Source organism: Sturnira hondurensis, unplaced genomic scaffold (genome assembly GCF_014824575.4).
Source record: "Sturnira hondurensis isolate 20B ecotype Veracruz unplaced genomic scaffold, ASM1482457v3 Scaffold0020601, whole genome shotgun sequence".
NCBI lineage: Eukaryota > Metazoa > Chordata > Mammalia > Chiroptera > Phyllostomidae > Sturnira > Sturnira hondurensis.
In genome coordinates this window covers 2,252,151-2,271,362 of record NW_028093232.1, presented here as the reverse complement: position 1 = coordinate 2,271,362, position 19,212 = coordinate 2,252,151, and the positions used below count along the sequence as shown (strand labels likewise).

The window sequence follows — 19,212 nt, the reverse complement described above, 5'->3', positions numbered from 1 at the left end:
TTTTCCAGCCAGAGCAGTAGGAAGTACAAGGCTCAAAGGTTGGCGTGAGCACACTGGAGGAAAGGCAGCCACTGGCTGAAGGGGGCTAAGCGAAGAGGACAGTGGTGTGTGAGATGAAATCAGAGAGGGGCTGGTGTCAGGTTGGGTAGGGCCTCGGAGGCCATGGAAAGGACTTTGGATTCTTCTCTAAGTGCAGTAGGAACTATTCAAGGTGTTTTAAATACAACAGTGTCATCTGTTAAAAAACCCCATTGGTGGTTACATGGGGAACAGACTGTAAGGTAGTGTGGAGACCAGGTGGAGGACTAATGCAGTGGCCCGTGCTGGCTGGACCAGACTGGCAGCAGAGGAATGGAGAGGAGTGGGCAGAGGCCAGCTGAAGGATTGATGTAGGGGTGAGGAGAAAGTATCAAGAGGGAGCCCTGGGTTTTTGCCTTGAGCTACTGGGTAGCTCAGGTGTCCACTGAGTGCTTATGATGTTCCAGAACTGTCCTGGGCCGCACACCAAGACAGGCGCTTCACTCACATCAGACATTGTTCCTTCAGCTACTCACTTCCTTTTTGGCAGGGTCCACATCCTCAGGCAACTCTTGATTCTGGTTTTTCAATAGAACTTCTACAGGGTAACATTTTATCTCAGAATTCAGGGAGATAGCTGTATTTCTCATGTCCTAGGTAAGATAAGATAAAAGCATAGGCACAGGATAAAAACCCGTTCAGGTCTGTGCATTCAAAGTTCTGTGTATATAATATTAACATTTTGGTTTATACCACTTTACCTTTTGTAATTATCTTTTAGAACAATTGTTTCCAAACCTGGCTGCATGTCAGTCATCTGGGAATCTAAAATATTCAGATTTTGCAGCTCTTGGGAAAGCTGACTGTGTGCATCTAAGGTAAATCCTGGGTAGCTGGTCTGGCATAACATCTGTGCTTAAAGCTCATCTAAATACTGTGACCACATCCCTCCTCTTGGCACCTCACTTAGGCTCTACATTGCCAGCCTTTACGTGACTTTAAATTGACATCACACTTGTTTTTCAGTACATTTTAAAGGTGCTACATCACCGCTGACTTTGGAATCTTGAGTTTGCAGAGCACAGAGGACAAAACTGCCTCCTGGCTTGGACAGCTGGTGTCACGCACTCATCTTGACCTTAAATTGCTGTCGAATTCCTAGCCAGCAGCTCTACTTCTTGTGGCCGTTGAAATAGGGGTAATGGGGACTTCCGTCAAGATGGAGGCATAGGTGGAAACACTGTGCCTTCTCCCACAACCAAGTTTGAATACAACAAAGGTTTGGAGAAATAGGACACACCCAAAGACCAGAAAACGGAATTATACAGAAGTCTGACAACTACGAACCGTTCAACGGGGACAGTAAGAGAGGTGGAGCCAGCAGCGGAGCTGGGTCGGGCAGGACAGGTCCCCTGACCTAGGCGCGCAGGCAGCCCGGAACCAGTCGGGGTGTGGGGCAGACTGACCGCGGTCCCACATTCGCGCACAGTGAGATGGACCACGCAGGCCCCAGGGGGCGAACCCAGTGGTGGAGGGCTGACAGCAGTGGCACACTCTTGTGCAGTGGAGCAAAACGCGTGGGCCTGGTGACGGTGGTGGCTGCGGCGCCGGTGGGGGCCGCGGCAGCAGGCGGCAGACTGGAAGCCATTGTCCCTCTTTGACCCCGCCCCCATATACAGCCTCACAACCCAGTGACTTAGTTGCCCTGCTCTAGTGAACACTTTAGGGCTCCGATCCTGCTACATAACAGGCACGAACAGCCCAAAAGATGGCGCAAGAAGAAATCAAAGTCCCAGAGCCAATAACTCTAAGCAACCAAGAAATTGCCAGCCTCTCAGAAGCACAATTCAAGACACTATTTATCAGGATGCTCACAGAACTGGTTGATTATAGTCACAAATTAGAGGAACATATGAAGGCTAAACTAATTGAAATGAAGGGAGATGTCCAGGAAACCAATAGCGATGGAAAGGAAACTGGGACTCAAATCAATGGAATGGACCAGAAGGAAGGACAAAACATCCAACCAGAAAGGAATGAAGAAATGAGAATTCAAAAAAATGAGGAGAGGCTTAGGAACCTCCAGGACATCTTTAAATGTTCCAACATCTGGATTATAGGGGTACCAGAAGGGGGAAAGAAACAGCCATGAGTGGAAAACGTATTTGAACAAATAATAAAGGAGAACTTCCCCAGTCTGGCAAAGGAAATAGACTTCCAGGAAATCCAGGAAGCTCAGAGAGTGCCAAAGAAGTTGGACCCAAGAAGGAACACACCAAGGCACATCATAATTACATTAGCCAAGACCAAAATGAAGGAGAGAATCCTAGAAGCAGCAAGGGATAAGGGGACAGTCACCTACAAAGGAGTACCCATCAGACTGTCAGCGGATTTCTCAAAAGAGACCTTACAGGCAAGAAGGGGCTGGAAAGAAGTATTCCAAGTCATGAAATCCAAAGACCTACAGCCAAGATTGCTTTATCCAGCAAAACTTTCATTTAGAATGGAAGGACAGATAAAGTGCTTCTCAGATAAGGTCAAGTTCAAGGAGTTCATCATCACCAAGCCCGTATTATATGAAATGCTAAAGGGACTGATCTAAGAAAAAGAAGATGAAAAATATTAACAGTGAAAGGACAGCAAACACACAGTTATTAACAACCACACCTAAAACTAAAGCAAACCAAGAGGACAGCTAGATCAGGAGTGGAACCATAGAAATGAAGAACACATGGAGGGTTAGAAATGGGGGGGTGGGAGGAGGAGAAGGGGGGAGAAGGCACAGAAAATAGCATAGATGGTAGGTAGAAAATAGATAGGGGGGAGGGTGAGAATAGTGGGGGAAATATAGAATCTAAAGAACTTGAGACGTGGTTATAAACTAAGGGGGGGGAGAATGGTGGGGGAGGGGGTGTGCGGGTGGAGGGGAATGAAGGTGGGGAATAGAACAACTGTAATGGTATAATCAATAAAATATAAAAAAAACATTTTCAAATACTGGAGAAAAAAAAAAGAAATAGGGATAATGACCTGAATTTCTGTGGACTCCACTGTCAGAAACTAATGAACGTATCATTGGTTGGAAACTTATTACTTCTGCAAAATGCTGCCAGTAAATTGAATCTATCCTGACAGAGTTGAATAATAAAGTTAGTTTTTGGTGTGTGTGTGTGTGTGTGTGTTTTAAACAGCAAATCTGTTCTGAATTCTGGAGGGCAGTAAAGTGGGCTCTGAGACCTGCGTTTCTTCTGGTTACAACGACCTTCGTATCAGATTGGACCACTACAGTGCCACGCTTCACCTTCCTCCTTAGGAAGGACGTGAAGGGGCTTCGCCCATGTGGCATCTGCCACAGTCCCTCGCTCTCTCTGGCTCTGGGTGCCCATGTGACTTGCTCCTCCAAGAAACTCACAGCAGTGATTCTCGTGATAGCAGTGGCGTCTCCCAGCTCTTCTTTTAACTGTTCATATGATTTCCCCGCCTGAAAAGGAGAGACAGAAAACATAAGATGAGGTGCCGCACACGCACACATACACCATCTCAGGTCTAGTTTGTACCCTTGAGAAAAGCCAAAGCACTAGGAGTCACAGGGCATTTCAGGGATAAGCAGAAAGGAAAATCTCCCTTCTGGGGCCCCTGCAGGATGGGAAAGCATGTAAACATAATATGCTGCTTTGTTGGTGGTCCCTCAGCCCTCCTTACAAGACTTAAGACAGAGCAGTTGAGTAGGAGTCAGAAAATCTGTTTAATTGTGACTTCAGACAAATAACTTCTCCAAGCTTCTGCATGTGTAACATGGGAAGCAGTGTTCGTCCTACCTGTCAGGATGGAGGTAACGCTGGAAAGGTGTGTATGGGTATACTTTCTAAACATCATCACTTGTACAGGCAGCTGATTCCTTGTATAAGCTGTGACTTCTGTAACTGGACTTAGTGCTATGTATGGAGCGTGGGAAGAGGAAGAAAAGTAGAAAGCAGGGAGGGGACAGGGAGTGAGGGGAATGTGGACTTGGGTTTACTCAGCCGCCCCCCTGCCCCGCCTTCCCGCTGAGCTCCCTGGCAGCGAGGTGAGAGACCGTCTTCCCCACTGGCTGTGTTCTTACGCTCCAAAGGTGAGAGTCCCAGGCCAAGAACCAGCCTGTGAAGATGGGAGGCTCGAACCCCTGTTTGATGATCAGGATCGGTGTAGCAGGGTCTCGGCCACCGGGGTGCGTGTGCAGGTACTCCTGGGCTGTAGCAAGGGCCCTCTCCTTCTCTGTGGCATTGGCCTCAGCCCCAATCCACAAGAACACCTGTTGTGGTCGAAAGTGAATGTTCATTTATGTGCTCTTCACAGATACTGTGTACCAGACAGTAACACTGCCCTCTAACCCCTCGGCAATTCACAGCCTCGGCAGAGGAAGCTGTGCTCAGCATCACCTTGAGGTGTTAATTGCCATGTGTATTTCCCACACCTACATCTCCAGTCCTGAGCTCTTTCTCTGAACCTCAATTTCCTGAATCCACCTTGCAAAAAAAACACCTCCTCGGCTGTCTTCAAGCAACTCAAATATTAACACCCCCCAAAAGTAGCTCTTCTTTTCTAAATGGTGTCTGTGTCTTCATTCTTGGTGAATGGTGTCCACCCAGTCATTCCTAAGGCAGTAACCTGGGAGTCACTGTGGGTGCCCCCCATATCCAGTGAGTCATCAAGGCTGGCCAGTGTGCCAGACCTGTCACCACCCCTCTGTCCCTACTCCACTGCCCTATGCAGGCCCACGGCAGCTCTCCTACTGACTGGCCTCCCAGCAGTCTTCGCTCGTTCCCACCCCACCCCTCCTCTCCTACACTTGCCGGAAGGCTCAACCTGAAGCACAGTCTGACCTTGTCACTTACCTGCTTAAATTCAGTAGCTTCTCAGGATAAATGTCAAACTTCTTCACAGGGTAGGTAAGGTCCATGCTTCCTCCTTCAGCCCATCTCTAGGGTTTTAACTCTATTTTATGTTCTGATAATATTTGTAGTTCCTTATATACTAGACTATTTTGTGACTTGCTTTTCCTTGTGCTAGTTCCTTTGCACAAGGAACCTGCGGGCTAGAATGCCCTCTTTTCCTGATGGGTGCCTACTGTTACCCTTTGAGAGTCAGTCTCAGAGCCGTCTTCTTCAGGAAGTCGCTGCCCTGGAGCCGCTCACCTGTGCTCCCTTGGCAGCTTGGTATGCGCCTCCATCATAATAAAGTGGTGCTTCTGTGTTCCCCCTCCCTCCATCAACCTGTAAAGTCCCAGAGGAGGGTGGCATGCTCCACCTTGGTGACAGCATGCCTAGCACGGCAACCACGACAGAGGAGGTGCTGAATGTGTTTGCTGAGCTGAATTGAAGATGGATGTCGGGAGGGGTTGCCTTGAAGGTATCCCCTTTTCACTCCTTTGCACCCAGAAGGCCCTTATCTCTGGGTGTGGACCCTACTGCTGTTGAGCCTGAGAAAAAGAAGTGCCTGGTCACAGGATGACCTGCTTTCCCCAGAGCAGGGTGGGAAAATGCCCAGGGTGGTGCGTTTTAAACAGCATTCTGTTCTCCAGCCCTGGCAAAAAGCAAGCTTTTTCACTGATTGCCGCTGGCCATTGTTTGATTGACTTGGGAATGGCCTAAGCTTTCCTTGGGTTTATCTTGGCAGGGGAGTTACACAAAAATAATCAAAACTCCGAGGGTCTTTGTCATTTGTTCCAAGCACTCTGGATGTGGCTCACCTGGTCCCAGGTATCGAGGAGCATCACATCGTCTGGGTTCAGGTCATCCTGGGTGAAGTCTGTGATCTCAGTGACAGTGAACCGGCCGGTCTTATTGGAACATTCAAAGAGACGGGACTGGACATCTAGGATCTCCTGCTGTAGTCTGCAATACAGGTGCATTTGGAGGAACTGAGCTGCTTAGAAATCGTGTGCAGTTCTCAAGTCTGGAAGGCAGGGGGAGCCGGGAGGAGGGGATGCTGTGGTCCCATACCTTTTGCTACTGGCATAGGGAGTTTTTCCTCCCAGCAGGTCCCAGAACTCCGGGGGCTCCTGGCCCTCAGCCACAGCCTCCTCGTTGCCATTACAGAGGCGCCTGGCCAGTTCCTTAGCCATGGCCCGCTCATCCCCGCTAGACCCCTGAGAGCAGGGTGAGGAGAACACAGATGTTAGCCACACTGTGTTGATGTGGGGAAAAAGCTGCTGAGGCTGATGGCTTAGTGTAGCCAGGATCAGCCACCAAGCCACAGTACCTTTGGTTGGGGAATAGGTTTGTTCTAGTCTTGGGAAGGGTTTGGGGTGGGGGCAGGGGACAGTGTGGCAGCAAAGAACAAAGAACAGCACTGGACTCCAGCTCACAATGGATGTTGACAAGGGTCCCCTTTGTTTTGGTTGTAGTTGAAATTTTAGCACCTACTTTTAATTTTTTTTAAGAGAAAATTTTAAACTTATTTTTTGCCCTGGCTGGTATAGCTCAGTGGATTGAACATGGGCCTGCGAACCACACAATCATGGTTCGATTCCCAGTCAGGGCACATGCCTGGGTTGCAGGCCAGTTCCCAGCAGGGGACTCACGAGAGGCAACCATGCATTGATATTTCTCTCCCTCTCTCCTTCCCTTCCCCTCTAAAGATAAATAAATAAAAATTTTTAAAAAATAAATGTATTTTTTAGTTTGTACACAAGAAAATTCACACTTTTTGGCATATAGTTCTGTAAGTCTTGCCGTAGAATCAGGTTACTACCACCACAAAGAATCAGAACAGTCGCCTCACCCCTGCAAAAAAATTCGCCCAGGCTGCACACTTCCAAATCCTTAACCTCTGGCAACCACTACCCTGTTCTCCATCACAGCAGTTTTGCCTTTTTCCAGGAAGTCATAATGGAGTCATAAACCATGTAGCCTGAGGCTCTGGCTTCTTCCCCTTAGCACCCCCTTGTAGTTGTGGGTGTGAGCAGATTGTCCTTGGTGTTGCCGTGTTCCACTGTGTGGATGCCACACTTTATTTATCCATTCTCCGGCTGAGTTGCTTCCAGTGTCTGGTAATTGCAAATAAAGGTGCTATGTGCTGTAAACATGCGTGTTCAGGTTTTTGTGTGAAGACAGTTTTTTGTTTCACATGGGAAAATGCCCAGGCGTGGGACTGTTGCTGAGTGTATGTTTTATAGGAAACACTGATTTTCAAAGGCCATCTCCCACCAGCAGCGTGAGCGCCCGTTGCGCTGCCCCCTCCCTTGCACTTGATACTGTCAGTTTTGTCTGCCGTTCTAGTGGGTATCTCACTGGGTTTCACTTACATTTCCCTAATGACTAATGACCTGGGGCATCTCTTCCTGTTAAATTCTCTTTTGTACAACAATTAAGTGCTTTTTCATGCAGATGCAGTCTGAATTGACAAAACTGTATTTTTAGTGTATTTGTTCAATGGTACTGCGTATCCTGTTACAACCCACCACACTGGTGTGGGAAGATTGCCTTACTCAGCCTCTGTCCGTTTAGAAGTTTAGGGTGTATCTCTGGGGTATGAGTGAGCAGTGCTGTCGCTGACTTTAACTGGAGGCCCAATTGCAGGGAACGTCCTTTTGAGGATCCAGCCTGCTCTTCACGCTGACCGGATGGCGGGTGCCGGGCTGCTGTCCTACCTTGCCATACCACAGGTAGTGCTCTGCCTGGGTCCGCAGCAGAAAGACGTCATTGGAGTTTAAGGAGGAGGCCAAGGCTGAAACCTCCACTGCCTTGGTGTTAGATTTGTCATTGCCTTGAATCTGGAAGAGCCTTACTGGAGGTTCGGGCTCGGCATTTCCCTTCCGGGAAGTCCCACCCTAGAGGGAACGAGAGGAGCGCAGATGAGATTTTAAGGCGCACCACGTGAGCAGGGTGCTGGGCTAGCTATTGGGGAGACGATGTCAAATGCATCCCTTGAAGAGCTTGTAGGCCAGGGGTGTCAGACTCATTTTCACTGGGGGCCACGTCAGCCTCACAGTTGCCTTCAAAGGGCTGAATGTAATTTTGGGACTGTGTAAATGTAACTACTGTTAACTAGGGGAGAGGAGCTCTGCATTGCCACCAGGTAGATGCAAGGTGCCAGGCTGGAAAAAATAAGGAGAGCCGGGTTCAGCCTGCAGGCCTTGTGTTTGCCACCCTTGTTGTAGACTAATAGGCAGTGGCCCGGTGAGCTGGAGTTGTGGTGCTGGTGATGTTAGCCTTCTTCTGAGATCTCTGCTATATGCCAGACTTTGTGGCTGGTGCCTGTGTACATCATTTCACTGGTCCTCCAAATAACTGTGAAGGAATTATCCCATAGCACAGGTGGGGAAGCTGAGGCTTAGAAACCTGGCTAATAAATGGCAAGACTAAGACTTGACCACAGACTTGTGTGTATCAAGCATGTGACATCGCGCACTTTTTGTAGCCCTTCAGCTGGGGCTTCAGGGAAGAAGTAGGACCTGAATCTGAAGGGTCACGTTCAGTGCGGGAGGTGGGCAGGCAGCGATGTGGCGCATGTGAGGGCTAGTGAGGAGACCCACCCGACAAGTGGGGTGTGTAGCTTAGGGAGCTGAGGGTAACATGGCCCAGATTGTGAAAGACCTTGAACATTAATTAGGCAGTGGTTTGGACTTGAAGTCCTGGGCAGTTGGGATTCACTTTAGTGTCTTAGATTAACCCCTTGTCCAGGTCTACCCCAAGGCCTGCTCCCCCACCCCCCTCCATTGTAGCCCCTGCTGTCTGGCTTAGTTCTGAGTGTTCTGGCTCACGGTGTCACTTTACCTGAGGGCTCTCACCTCAAAAATAACCAGCTTTCCTTTGAAGATGGCCATGAAGTGGCGTGGTTCCTTCCCCATGGTCACCCGAACCTGCACAGGGGCCCCGTCCAACTTCTGATCCACCTCCACTGCCTGGTATGCTGAGGCTGCCAGCTCGTCCTGTGAGGCATGGCGGCCCTGTGGTGGCGACAGGAGGAATGGGCCCTGCTACCCCTGTCCCAGCTCAGTGGCCAGAGGAAGCCCCCTCTCTGAAAGCTGAGGGCCTGCTCCAGGCCTACCTGCCAGATGTACAGGATGTAACTTGGCTTCCCGTAAACCTCGTATGTGTAGAGAGCCAGGTAACAGTCTCCCCCATAAAAGAAGCCATACCACTCCTGCTCCACGGGGACCAGCTCCAGGTTTTCAATTCTCCAGATCTGGGCATAGAAGGAGACACAGTTTCCCAGTGATGGGGGTCCTATTTGAAGAGACAGCTGCCTGAGGGAACGGGGTTGAGGTCATGCTTAGCAGAGAATCCCCAAGTGAGGCACTAAGGTGTGTCCTCTCCAAGTCCCCTGTCCTCTCTGGTGCTGCTTTCCCAGTGGGGAGGGCTTATCACATTTGCATAATTTGAATCTGTGGGAGAACTGGATTGTCCCTGGTCAGGGGCCTCCCCATCACAGCTCACAACTTGGAGGTGATTTGAATAGACCTGCCAGGTGAGGTATTGAGAGCTCACTGGGGTTTCTGCCTTTCACTTCCCTGAAGAATCATGGGAAAACTGCAGACCAGGTCACCTCTTGGCGAACACTCCTAGGCACCAGAGATGAAGGTGAAAGCAAAGCAGACCCAGAATCCCCGGGTGCCCCCTCTACCGAGGGACAGCCAGGAGGGCCAGTGCTGCCTGCCAGCCCTGAGAGGGGAATCGTGAGGCTTACCTCAATTTTTCCATCACCATCATCCACCATTCTTTCCTGGGCAGCTACCTCTGGTTTGGTGTGCAGCAGAGTCACGTCTAATTTATCCTGGAAAACCTTTGCTGCTTGAGAAGAGGTTGGGAGAAGCCGAGTGAGTGGCAAGCATCCTCGCCTGCCTTTCTGGAGCCCCAGCAGTGAGACAGACAGTCCAGGGCAATCATACCGATCTTGCCGATGCTGAATATTTTCCCCAGGCCTGTGGTCTGCTCCTTCACTGTCCACTTCTGAAACAGCTGCTTGAACATGGCCGACTCGGCGCCATCGTTGACAGTCTCCACGTTGGTGCTGCTGGGGTAGCCCTTCATCTTGATGAAGTTCTGTAGGCAGCCCCCAACGCCGAAAGGCAGGTCAGTCAGGGAATGCACCGAGTTCTCTGCCTGGCTGGTGAGTCACCCCTTTGAAGCCAGTTGGTAGGATTGCTCCCTTGCTCCCTCCTGGGACTGAGTCAAGTTCTGACTCACTTCTGTCTAGAGACAAACTTACCTGACTCAAGGAAAGGACTGAGCTGATTATTTTCTCATCTCTCCATTGGCCTGTCATGGTTATTACTAGTTTTTTTGCACGATCCTCTATACTCTGTTCTTTCAGCACTCATGTATTCTGCTGACTTTGCATCACATGCATTTGTCCATTTACTGCTCTGTTGAGTGCCTCCTGCTGGGCTCAGCTGTGTGGGTCTGCACCGTATCGTAAGCCCCCTGAGGACAGGCCCTTAACCTTGATAAGTGGTGTCTGCCCCTTTCACTAATAACATCCACTGCCCTGAGTGGTGCGGCTCGGTGGGTTGGGCAGCATCCTGCAATCCGAAAGGTCACTGGTTTGGTTGGATTCCTGGTCAGGGCACATGTCTGGGTTGTGGGCCCGGTCCCCAGCTGGGGGGCATGCAGCTGATTGATGTTTCTCTCATACATCGATGTTTCCCTCTCTTGCTCCCACCTTTCCCCTCTCTCTAAAAATAAATAAAGTCTTTAAAAAAATAGAAACATCCACCAGAAACTTTCTGAATGCTTTACAAATGTTATGTAATCCTGGCAACAACCCCAGGAGACGGTATTAAACCTGGATCTGAATCCCAGCTTGCCTGACACCAAAGTCCATGTATAGACCTGCAATGTCATATGCTCAAATGCCTAGTATGGCTCTCAGAGCACATCTGAAGTATCTGTGACATATTTTTTCGGGCAGTATTGCACATCTGTAGCTCCTACCAGGGCAGTAGACATGGCCATCTGTTTCTCCACTTTTGTGGCTCCTCTTCCTTTCCACACGTAGATCTTGGTCCCACTCTGGTCCAGGATGTAGCAGTCCTGAAGCAGGGATGTAGGCAGGGATGAAGTGCTTACACTTGGCCCAGGGCCTGCCTCTGAAGCCAGGCCTGATCAGCCCACACCGAGCACACCCAAGCTCTACTTACATCGTGGTTCAGTAAATCCTGGACCAGAGGCCTCACTGCTACCTCACTGACCACCAGCTGCCCAGCTGAGTCTGAGACACTGGAAAAGGGAGAGGTTAGCTGGTGCCTTCTCTTCTGCAAAGCATTTTGTAGTCATTTGGTATTTTCCTGGCTTTGTTTTAGTGTGGGGTTTCTGTGTGGAGCTGGGCTTCCTGTGACAGGAGTGACTTGAATGCAGATGGGAACATGAGGGACTCTGTTCGCTAGAGAAGACTTTTGTGTCTCTCTCCAAACATTACCCCATCCACATCCCTGTGTATGTACAGATCCAAGTAAAGGAACAGCTTCCCCACAAGACCAGGGAGAGTTGCTGACAAGAACAGATGGTAGCTTCCTCCTTGAATCCGAACACCGAGCTCCTTCTAGAAGCCGCATCTGAAAATGACTAAAAGAAAGCCAGACTCCTGCACCCAAAATGAGGAGCGAAGCAGAAGTGCCTAGTGTCCTGGGGACACCTCTCCTGCCCCAGCTTCCAACCAGCAGCCAGGTTTACTCACTGATATAACACGATATTTGATTTCTGCTGCTGATCTATGATCTCATCCGGGACCGCTGGCTTGATAATAGAACGTCGGCCGAGGGTGTCCTGCAGGACCTTCATCAGCTCTGGGCTCGCTGCCTCCTTGTCTCCCTCGATCACGCCGATTTCAGCACGGCCCCCTCGCTCCCTGTCACGAATATCCTTTGCCAGAAGCATAGCCTGTCAACGAAGCCCATGCAAACACTCAGCTCCTCTGCCCCTGCCCCCTTCTGCCTGAAGCCTTGGGAAGGAGCAGCCTACACCCCAGACCAGAGTTACTCTGATGCCAAGGAGCCCAGGGGGGCACCACAGATGCACATACTTAGCCTCTTTCTCAGACAGATTCTACTCCAAGGCAGGGGTCCACCTTGAATCTCAGGGAAAAGCCAGTGAGGAAGGAGAGAGGAAAAGTACCCTGAGAGAGCCAAGCCCTGTGGCCAGGCCTGAGGGAGAGGAGAGATCAGGAAGACTGGAAAGAGCCGTACCTTTAGGCGCTCCCCGCTGTTGCTCTCCGGACCATTCCACTGGATGATAACCTTCCCGAGGTCCAGCAAGAAGACATCACCTCGGTTAAAGCTGTCCCAGCTCATTTCCACCTGGAGGTAGACATTATTCAGGAGAAATTCTTAGGTACCAGGTGGAGACCCTGGGCCCAGAACAGAGAATGGGCAGGACTTACTTCAGTGGCCCTTATGTTTCTCTTCCCCTTCAGGTGTAACAGCCGCTTCACGTCGTAGGTGTTGGTCTCCACGTGCTTCATCCCAGAGGCCACACCCCCCTTCTTGTAGCTAAGGGAACATCCATTGGTTATTGACTGAGCACCTGCACGTGCTGGGTGTGGGGAGACGGTGGTGGGTTCCTCACCGTGCAGTCTGCACGGTGCAGTCTCTGCCCGTGTGTTGGTCGACAGTAAACAAGCAAGGTCAATGGAGGTGGTAGTAATTGCTGCCACAGAAGCAGACACAGCGGCGGACTTTTTGACAGGGTGGTCAAGGCAGTCTTCTCAGAAGGGGTAACATTCCAGCAGGGATAGGAAGAGGAATAGGAACCCAGAACAAGGAACCGGTGCTCAACACAGCAGGAACCCCGGTGGTGAAGACTGACCACACCACACGAAGGAGCTTGTTCTAGGAACTTGGGGGTGGGGGTGGGGTGGGGGGGTGGGGCGGGGGGGTGGACTGTGTGCAACCGGGAGAGAGGCAAACGCTGGGCAGCAGCAGACGCGTTAACGGGGGCCCAGCCTTAACACCAACCCGCTCTTGGAATCTGCTCCCGCCCCTGGCTCTCGTCCCAACCCAGCCTCCATTCTAGGGGTCCCACGCGTGAAGGGGCAAGCAGAAAGCCACCCTGGAGCAGAGGGTGGGGGTGTTGTTGGGTTCCCTGGTGACTCAGTGTGGTGCCCTGTGCCGACAGGACTGCAGTCAGTGGGAATGGTTGGTCTGCAAGAAGCAGCTCCAGAGTTCTCAAACTCTTTGGAATTGCTCTTTTTCAGTCTCTAGTGCAAGCTCTGAGTAATCGGTTCATGGAACAGTATTGTTATTGGCCTTCACCAGACCCCTCTCTTGTTTTAAGTATTTGTATTCTCTCTTATCTGCATACCTTATTCCCAGTTCTGTTCTGCCATAGGCAATGATTCTAACAGTTTAACATCTTATTTTCATTCTGGTGAAATGTGACCTATGGTTTTGTGTGCATGTATTTTTTTAAAGCAGAAATTTGCATTCTGTTACATATCTCAAGGCTGTTTCTTACTATGTTCACTGAGCACCCTGATTTCAAGCTCCGTCTACGGAGTCTGAATTTATTAGGTCTGTATCTAATCTGCTGCTTCCAGCTGCTGCACAGACCTCCTTGCTGTCCTGGAGTGTTTCCCGTCTAGTCTCCCAGCGATGGGCTTCTGCACTGCCTGCCGCTTCCACCACCACTAGCGATACTGCTGGGAACGTTCTGGTTCTTGCGCCCTTATGGAGCGGGTCTGTGAAAATTCCTGAGTTATACCCCACCCCAAGCGGGATTTGCTGGGGGCAGATTACTCTTTGGAATGCTGTGCCAGCCCTCCCTGCCCCCAGCAAGGCACAAGGGCTCCTGTTTCCCCACAACCTTGCCAACACTGGGCACCACCCAGCTCTCCAATTTGTGCTGCTCTAGTAGGTGCAAATGATAGCTTTGTTTTGATTTGCATTTCTTTGATTACTTTCATCATATCCTTATTGGCCCTTTGGGTCTCCTTTTTGGTAAACTGTCGTTTTTGCCCTTGCTCTGTATATAACTACTCACATGATACCCTGCTTGAAGTAGCCGCGGAAGGTGTCGGACTCGTGGTACTGGACCTCTCGGTGCTGCACGGGGCCGCCGCCCAGGTAGTCGTCCAGCTGTGTGGTGTAGATGGCCGCGCAGCTCTGCTCATCCTGAGAGGAATCCTTCCCGATCCAGAAGTGGACGTCCTGGGAGAGGAGACCGCCCACTCTCCGGGTCTGGGATGCGGCCAGAGACATCGGTCAGGTCGGGACCAGTTTCCCCTGTGATGCCGGCCCCTCCGGGGTGGGGAGAGTGCCGCACACAGTGCCCTGTGTTCCGTGCTTGGCGGGCTCCTGGCCCTTCCCCCTCCCTGTAGTGGCCTCTGTGCAGACCTGGTACCTACCCACATTTGGGATAAGTTGACAGCCTATTGTTCTCAAAATAAATGGAGAGCAAGGGGGACCAGGGGGACCTTTCTCAACTTGGGCCACAGACTTGCCTTGCTGCCCCCGCACTTCCCCAGCCGGCACGGTGCTGACCTGCCCACCTGCGCGCTCTGTCCGCAGTGTTCATGGGGCAGCTGTTTCCTCAACTAGATGGGCGCCCTGAGGCTGATGGGCGCCCTGAGGCCGGAAGTGGCGCTTGGGTATCTGGCCTTCCTCCGCCCACTTTAAACTGGGGTCTACCCCCACCCAGGGAAGTGTGCTGCTTATGAGCTACTTATCCAGGTTCAGACTGAGGGCCCCACCCCTCCCCTCTGATGCAAAATTTAAACAGCCCCCCACCTAAGAATGGCTCTTAAAAATGGTCAAACTGGCCCTGACCAGTGTGACTTAGTTGAGCATGGTCCCTCAAAGCTAAAGGTTGCAGGCTCGATTCCCTGTCAGGGCACATGCCTGGGTTGCAGGCCAGGTCCTCAGTTGGGACGTGTGCAAGAGGCAACTGATGGATGCTTCTCTTGCATATAAATGTTTCTCTCCCTCTCTTTTTCTCTTCCTTCCCCTCTCTCTAAAACTAAATAAATAAAAATTAAAAAATGGTCAAACTGGAGGCCTGTCTTGTACACACTGACGAAGAGTCGAGATGGATACCAGGGACCTGGTTAGCATCAATGGCAGACTCTCAGCGGAATGTGGCTCAGGGGAGAAGCTTGTGGGAATGAGGCCGGGGTGGGGGCAGTGCTCACCGAGAGGATGACGTAGCAGTCGCCCTCATAGAAGTTGCCATGGGCACTCAGGGGGACCAGTGCCAGCTCCATTTTCTGGAAGGACAAGGAACATGCACAGGCTCCATCCCTCCTCCCCGCACTCCGCCAGCCCTTCCTTTCCTCTCCACCGTTTGGCAGAGGCAGCAGGGGAGAGTAGAGGGATGTCCCCGCTGATCTGACAGGGCCTGTCGGCAAGCTGCAGGGCTCTCCTGGCCACCTTTTGGAATCCGAGCTCAGCCTGGTGGCCCTGCCTGCATCTCGGTGCCTGTCCTCACCCTGTCCTCCTCCCTGCTGCCTGGCTTGTCCTGTCTTGCTGCACTGTGAGGAGCAGTGTGAGCCACCCCCAGCGCATTGCAAGGAAAAGAGTTGGCTATGTGCTATCGCGGAAAACACCTCCTCTGAGCAGCTGCACCGTTGCCTCCGTCACGGTTCAGCTCTGACCACCAGTGCTGGTGGTCAGGTCTTCAAGAACGGACCGCCAAGATTCTGTGGGGCTTCAGGCATGACGTGAGTGCCAGCAGTGCGCAGGGCGCCTTGCCTAGTGTCCCATATCTGGAGTCTGGGTTGGGGCCCTGATTTGTCACCTGCATGTCCATCTGGTGTCAGGAGGACTATTTCCCATAGCCTCTGATGCAGATTTTCCTCACTACCTCCAAGTGAGGTAAGCTCACAGTCATACTTGTGTGATTTCTATGTAAAATGTGTGTGAATATAAAAATGTTGCCTGGAGCCCGGCCTGCAGAACCAAAAGGTCACCAGTTCGATTCCCAGTCAGGGCACATGCCTGGGTTGCAGCCAAGTCCCCAGTTGGGGGGCACATGAGAGGCAACCACACGCAGATGTTTCTCTCCCTCTCTTTCTCCTCCCCTCCCTCCTCTCTGAAAATAAATTTTTAAAAATGTTAACTATCCCATAACTTTTATACACTTTTTAAGTATCTCTTGGTTTTTAATAAAATGGAAGTGTCCCAGGCCTCTCACAAGCTCTGAGCCACTTGCTAGAAGCTGTGACTCCCCCTTCCACACGGAGGGCAGTGGAGTGAGGCATCACCTCTGGGTTTCATGCAGCAGCCACTCAGCTCAGAGCAGGGAGGTGGGGTGGGGTGGGGGGTCCTCATGTCTGGCAGGAGGGGCTGCCTGGGCCAGGGTGGTTCCCAGTTACAGACTGCTGGAGCTCAAGGTGAGCCACAGGGACTCAAGTCCCTGTGGGAGAGGTGGTGAGCCGTGCCCATCTGTGCTGTGCCCCTGGACCTACCCTGCTACTCTGCAGGAGCCAGAACCCTCTGAGGAAGACAGGTTCTATTTTTCTGTCAGAAGCAGCCAGGAGTATCAGTCTCCAGGATGGTCCCTGGCCACACCCATCTCTCCAGGGCATTTACTAGAAGCGCAGACTCACTGAGCAGATGGCTGAATAAAGGGCGAGCTTATTTTTCTCCAAGCCCTGCTCTCCAAGGCTAAGAACATTTCCTCCACCTGCCACCCACCTGCTCTGAGCACCCAGCAAAGGTCACCACCGGTAGGGAAATGTGCACTTTGATGCCACCTCCCACTGTTCCCGAACCGCAGGCCAGAGACTAACTAGGGCCTGAGGGCTGTCCTGGAGCAGATCTGAGTGACAGGAGTCGGCCCCCAGATTCAGGATGAGGAGGAGGGTGTGCCTCCAAGCACAGCTCACCTCAATTCTCCAGGTGATGATCCCAGGGTCGTTGCCCACAGCCCTGAAGGCGCTGCTCAGAGGCATGGCTCTTGTCTTCCTGGGGCTGAAACACCATAAAGCAAGCAGGGGCTGGGGCCTCTCCCGGCAGACATCACCCAGCTTCCTTCCTGAGTCACTTACCAACCTCTTGTCAGCCATCCTGCCATGTGCTGTGGTGCATCCCTCTGCTATTTTACAGCAGTGGTGGGGGAAACGACTTGTCCACGGTCACATGGTTAGCCTGGCTGGCTCAGGGGTCCCCACCCGAAAGTTCTGCTTCCCACTTGCCTCTTCCCATGTTAGGAGCTCTGGTAACAGCCATGATTACTCACTGAAGGGGTGACAACTATGTTAAACCCTGGGTAGATGTGCTGTATGTTATCTCACTTAAGTCTCACACACTGAGAATATGTTCATTATCTTACATTGTAGGGACACAGGTTCTCAGAGGTTAAATAATTTGCCCAGGATCACACACTAGAGTGAGATCCGTGTCTGATCCTAAAACCTGTGCTTTTAGTCATTTTGATGTACCGCCATCCTTCCTAAACTTATCTAAACTTAGTGGTACATGGGGAGAAAAGCTGATGCCAGAAAAAAATTCTAGGTTGGGGTGCCTTCTCTCTTTCTCATCCCCTCTAACTCTGCCCAGCTCCTCTCCACAGTCACCTCCTCAATCTTTCTTTGGGCTTTTACTTTCCAGACTTTTTTAAGCAACCTACCCTAAAACTCGGAAAACCCATCCTGCTTTTGTCTGATGACTAGTATATTTCCTGAATCTCACAGAAGGGAAAGTAAAATGGCAGGGCTGGGCCTGGAACAGAGTGCAGGTGCCCGCAGGGGAGGGTAGGCTCTCCTGTCCCCTCCCCCTCAGGCCCAGGAGCAAGCAGCCAGGGGTCTGCCCCTGGGTTGCTGGAGGACGAGGTAAAGAGAAGTCTATGCAGATCCTGCGCCATGTCTATTGTAGGAGTATCCAGGTTCACATGGAGGCTTTGTACAACTAAAATGCATAGCTGGTTCTTGCTCTCAAGGAGCTTACCATCTGGTAACAACACACACGACCCAGGAACGCACCAGAGAGGCAAGGATAAAGGACGGGTTCGATGGCTCTCACGGGATGAAAACCCATCCAGAAAGGACTGTATGGAGCTCTGCTGTCTGCACGCACTGTGTGCTAAGAGGTGCACGTCTGCCCATTCTTTCCTTGAGCCGTGGTGGATGAAGCCAGGTTCGGAGAGCATGTGCTGCTCAGAAAGGACTTTGGCAAAGACACAAAGGCTAACCCCCTTTGTCTGCTGCTATGAAAGGACAGCGGGACAGTGAGGGCGGAACAGCCACTGTTTGGGGATTTGATTTGATTACTCGCCCCACCCTGTGCTCAGAACTGCAGTCACTAAAGGCAAATGCTGTTACCAAACAAGGCTAAGGGGACAAGGGCCAAGGAGTTCATCCCTTGTCGATAGAGAAGTGAGAACCTGGTAAAAGCTAAACAAACTCTCACTAATTAGGGCTGTCTTAGAGGCCAAAAGCAGTCTCACTTGCTAGCAGGGATTTAGCCACCGGGAAAGTCTGGGTACCCCAAATGCAGGAGAGGGCATGCTCAAAGGGACTTCCTGACACACTGGGACACCTAGAAAATGTGATCCCCGCCTGTGACAGCAAATTTCCCTAAAACTAATCATTCCCTCCCCCCAAAAGTTCTCATTAATTTGGCACACTTTAAGATCACTGTAGAAACCCGTGGGGTGGGGTGCAGTTCTGAAATCCTGGGTTGAAAGCCAATGGCCCGTAATTAAGTCGTAGAGAGACAGCATTACAACTGGATCCCAACAGAAAGCTGGTTTTAACCTCTGCCTTGCCCCATACCATCTCCCTGAGGGGTCTTCTTCATTCCCAGCTTTTAAAAACATGCCCCATCTGTTCAGTGGTCTCTAAAAGGGGCTGTAGCATCTCAACAGAAAATCTGCAAAACTGGCCAAACTCCTAGTTCAACTCCTTAAAAGCCTCATCCAAGAAGACAAAGCCAGGGAAATTTCCATCTCCTCTTCCTTTCGTTTTCTCCTTGTTCAGCAGGAGAGTGCCACTGACATGCACCCATAAACCAGGCAGACCTTACCTTGCCTTCTCTCGCGCCGTCTTCCCAGTTTGCTGGCAAGCAAGCAGCGGCGGGACCGGAGACCCACTCCGAAGCGAAGCGGGAGGCTCCAGGTCTGCTGCCAGAGCTTAGTACTGGCTGCACACACACTGGGTTATATTTGCCTGGGTTTGCATCTTAACCACATTTTCCTAGTCCTGGCCAATCATGGCCAACCTAGCCCTGGGCTTGACTTAGGGAAACCAGAGGGAAAGCTTTATCTGTTCCTATTCAAAACA

The 19,212-nt window shown here is 51.2% G+C and overlaps 2 protein-coding genes across 3 annotated transcripts in view; one reads left to right on the top strand and one right to left on the bottom strand.

Annotated features, from left to right (window-relative positions):
- The window catches only part of TSFM (Ts translation elongation factor, mitochondrial), a 24,934-nt gene extending 12,543 nt beyond the window's left edge, over positions 1-12,391 (top strand). For both annotated transcript variants that reach the window (XM_037030103.1, XM_037030102.1), the window contains one exon: positions 11,303-12,391. In XM_037030103.1, coding sequence (XP_036885998.1) covers positions 11,303-11,386 — 84 coding nt within the window. In that variant the 3' untranslated portion in view covers positions 11,387-12,391. The remainder of the gene's footprint in view (positions 1-11,302) is intronic.
- Positions 1-19,212, bottom strand: part of AVIL (advillin) — a 20,921-nt gene extending 1,709 nt beyond the window's left edge. The window contains exons 1-19 of the mRNA XM_037030095.1: positions 18,956-19,212; positions 16,819-16,903; positions 15,124-15,198; positions 13,977-14,173; positions 12,379-12,487; positions 12,185-12,295; positions 11,677-11,879; positions 11,141-11,219; positions 10,935-11,033; positions 9,890-10,043; positions 9,688-9,788; positions 9,049-9,186; positions 8,789-8,947; positions 7,649-7,828; positions 6,000-6,145; positions 5,747-5,891; positions 4,121-4,309; positions 3,431-3,499; positions 555-671 (exon numbers count right to left, since the gene is read on the bottom strand). Coding sequence (XP_036885990.1) covers positions 555-671; positions 3,431-3,499; positions 4,121-4,309; positions 5,747-5,891; positions 6,000-6,145; positions 7,649-7,828; positions 8,789-8,947; positions 9,049-9,186; positions 9,688-9,788; positions 9,890-10,043; positions 10,935-11,033; positions 11,141-11,219; positions 11,677-11,879; positions 12,185-12,295; positions 12,379-12,487; positions 13,977-14,173; positions 15,124-15,198; positions 16,819-16,884 — 2,337 coding nt within the window. The 5' untranslated portion in view covers positions 16,885-16,903; positions 18,956-19,212. The remainder of the gene's footprint in view (positions 1-554; positions 672-3,430; positions 3,500-4,120; positions 4,310-5,746; positions 5,892-5,999; positions 6,146-7,648; positions 7,829-8,788; positions 8,948-9,048; positions 9,187-9,687; positions 9,789-9,889; positions 10,044-10,934; positions 11,034-11,140; positions 11,220-11,676; positions 11,880-12,184; positions 12,296-12,378; positions 12,488-13,976; positions 14,174-15,123; positions 15,199-16,818; positions 16,904-18,955) is intronic.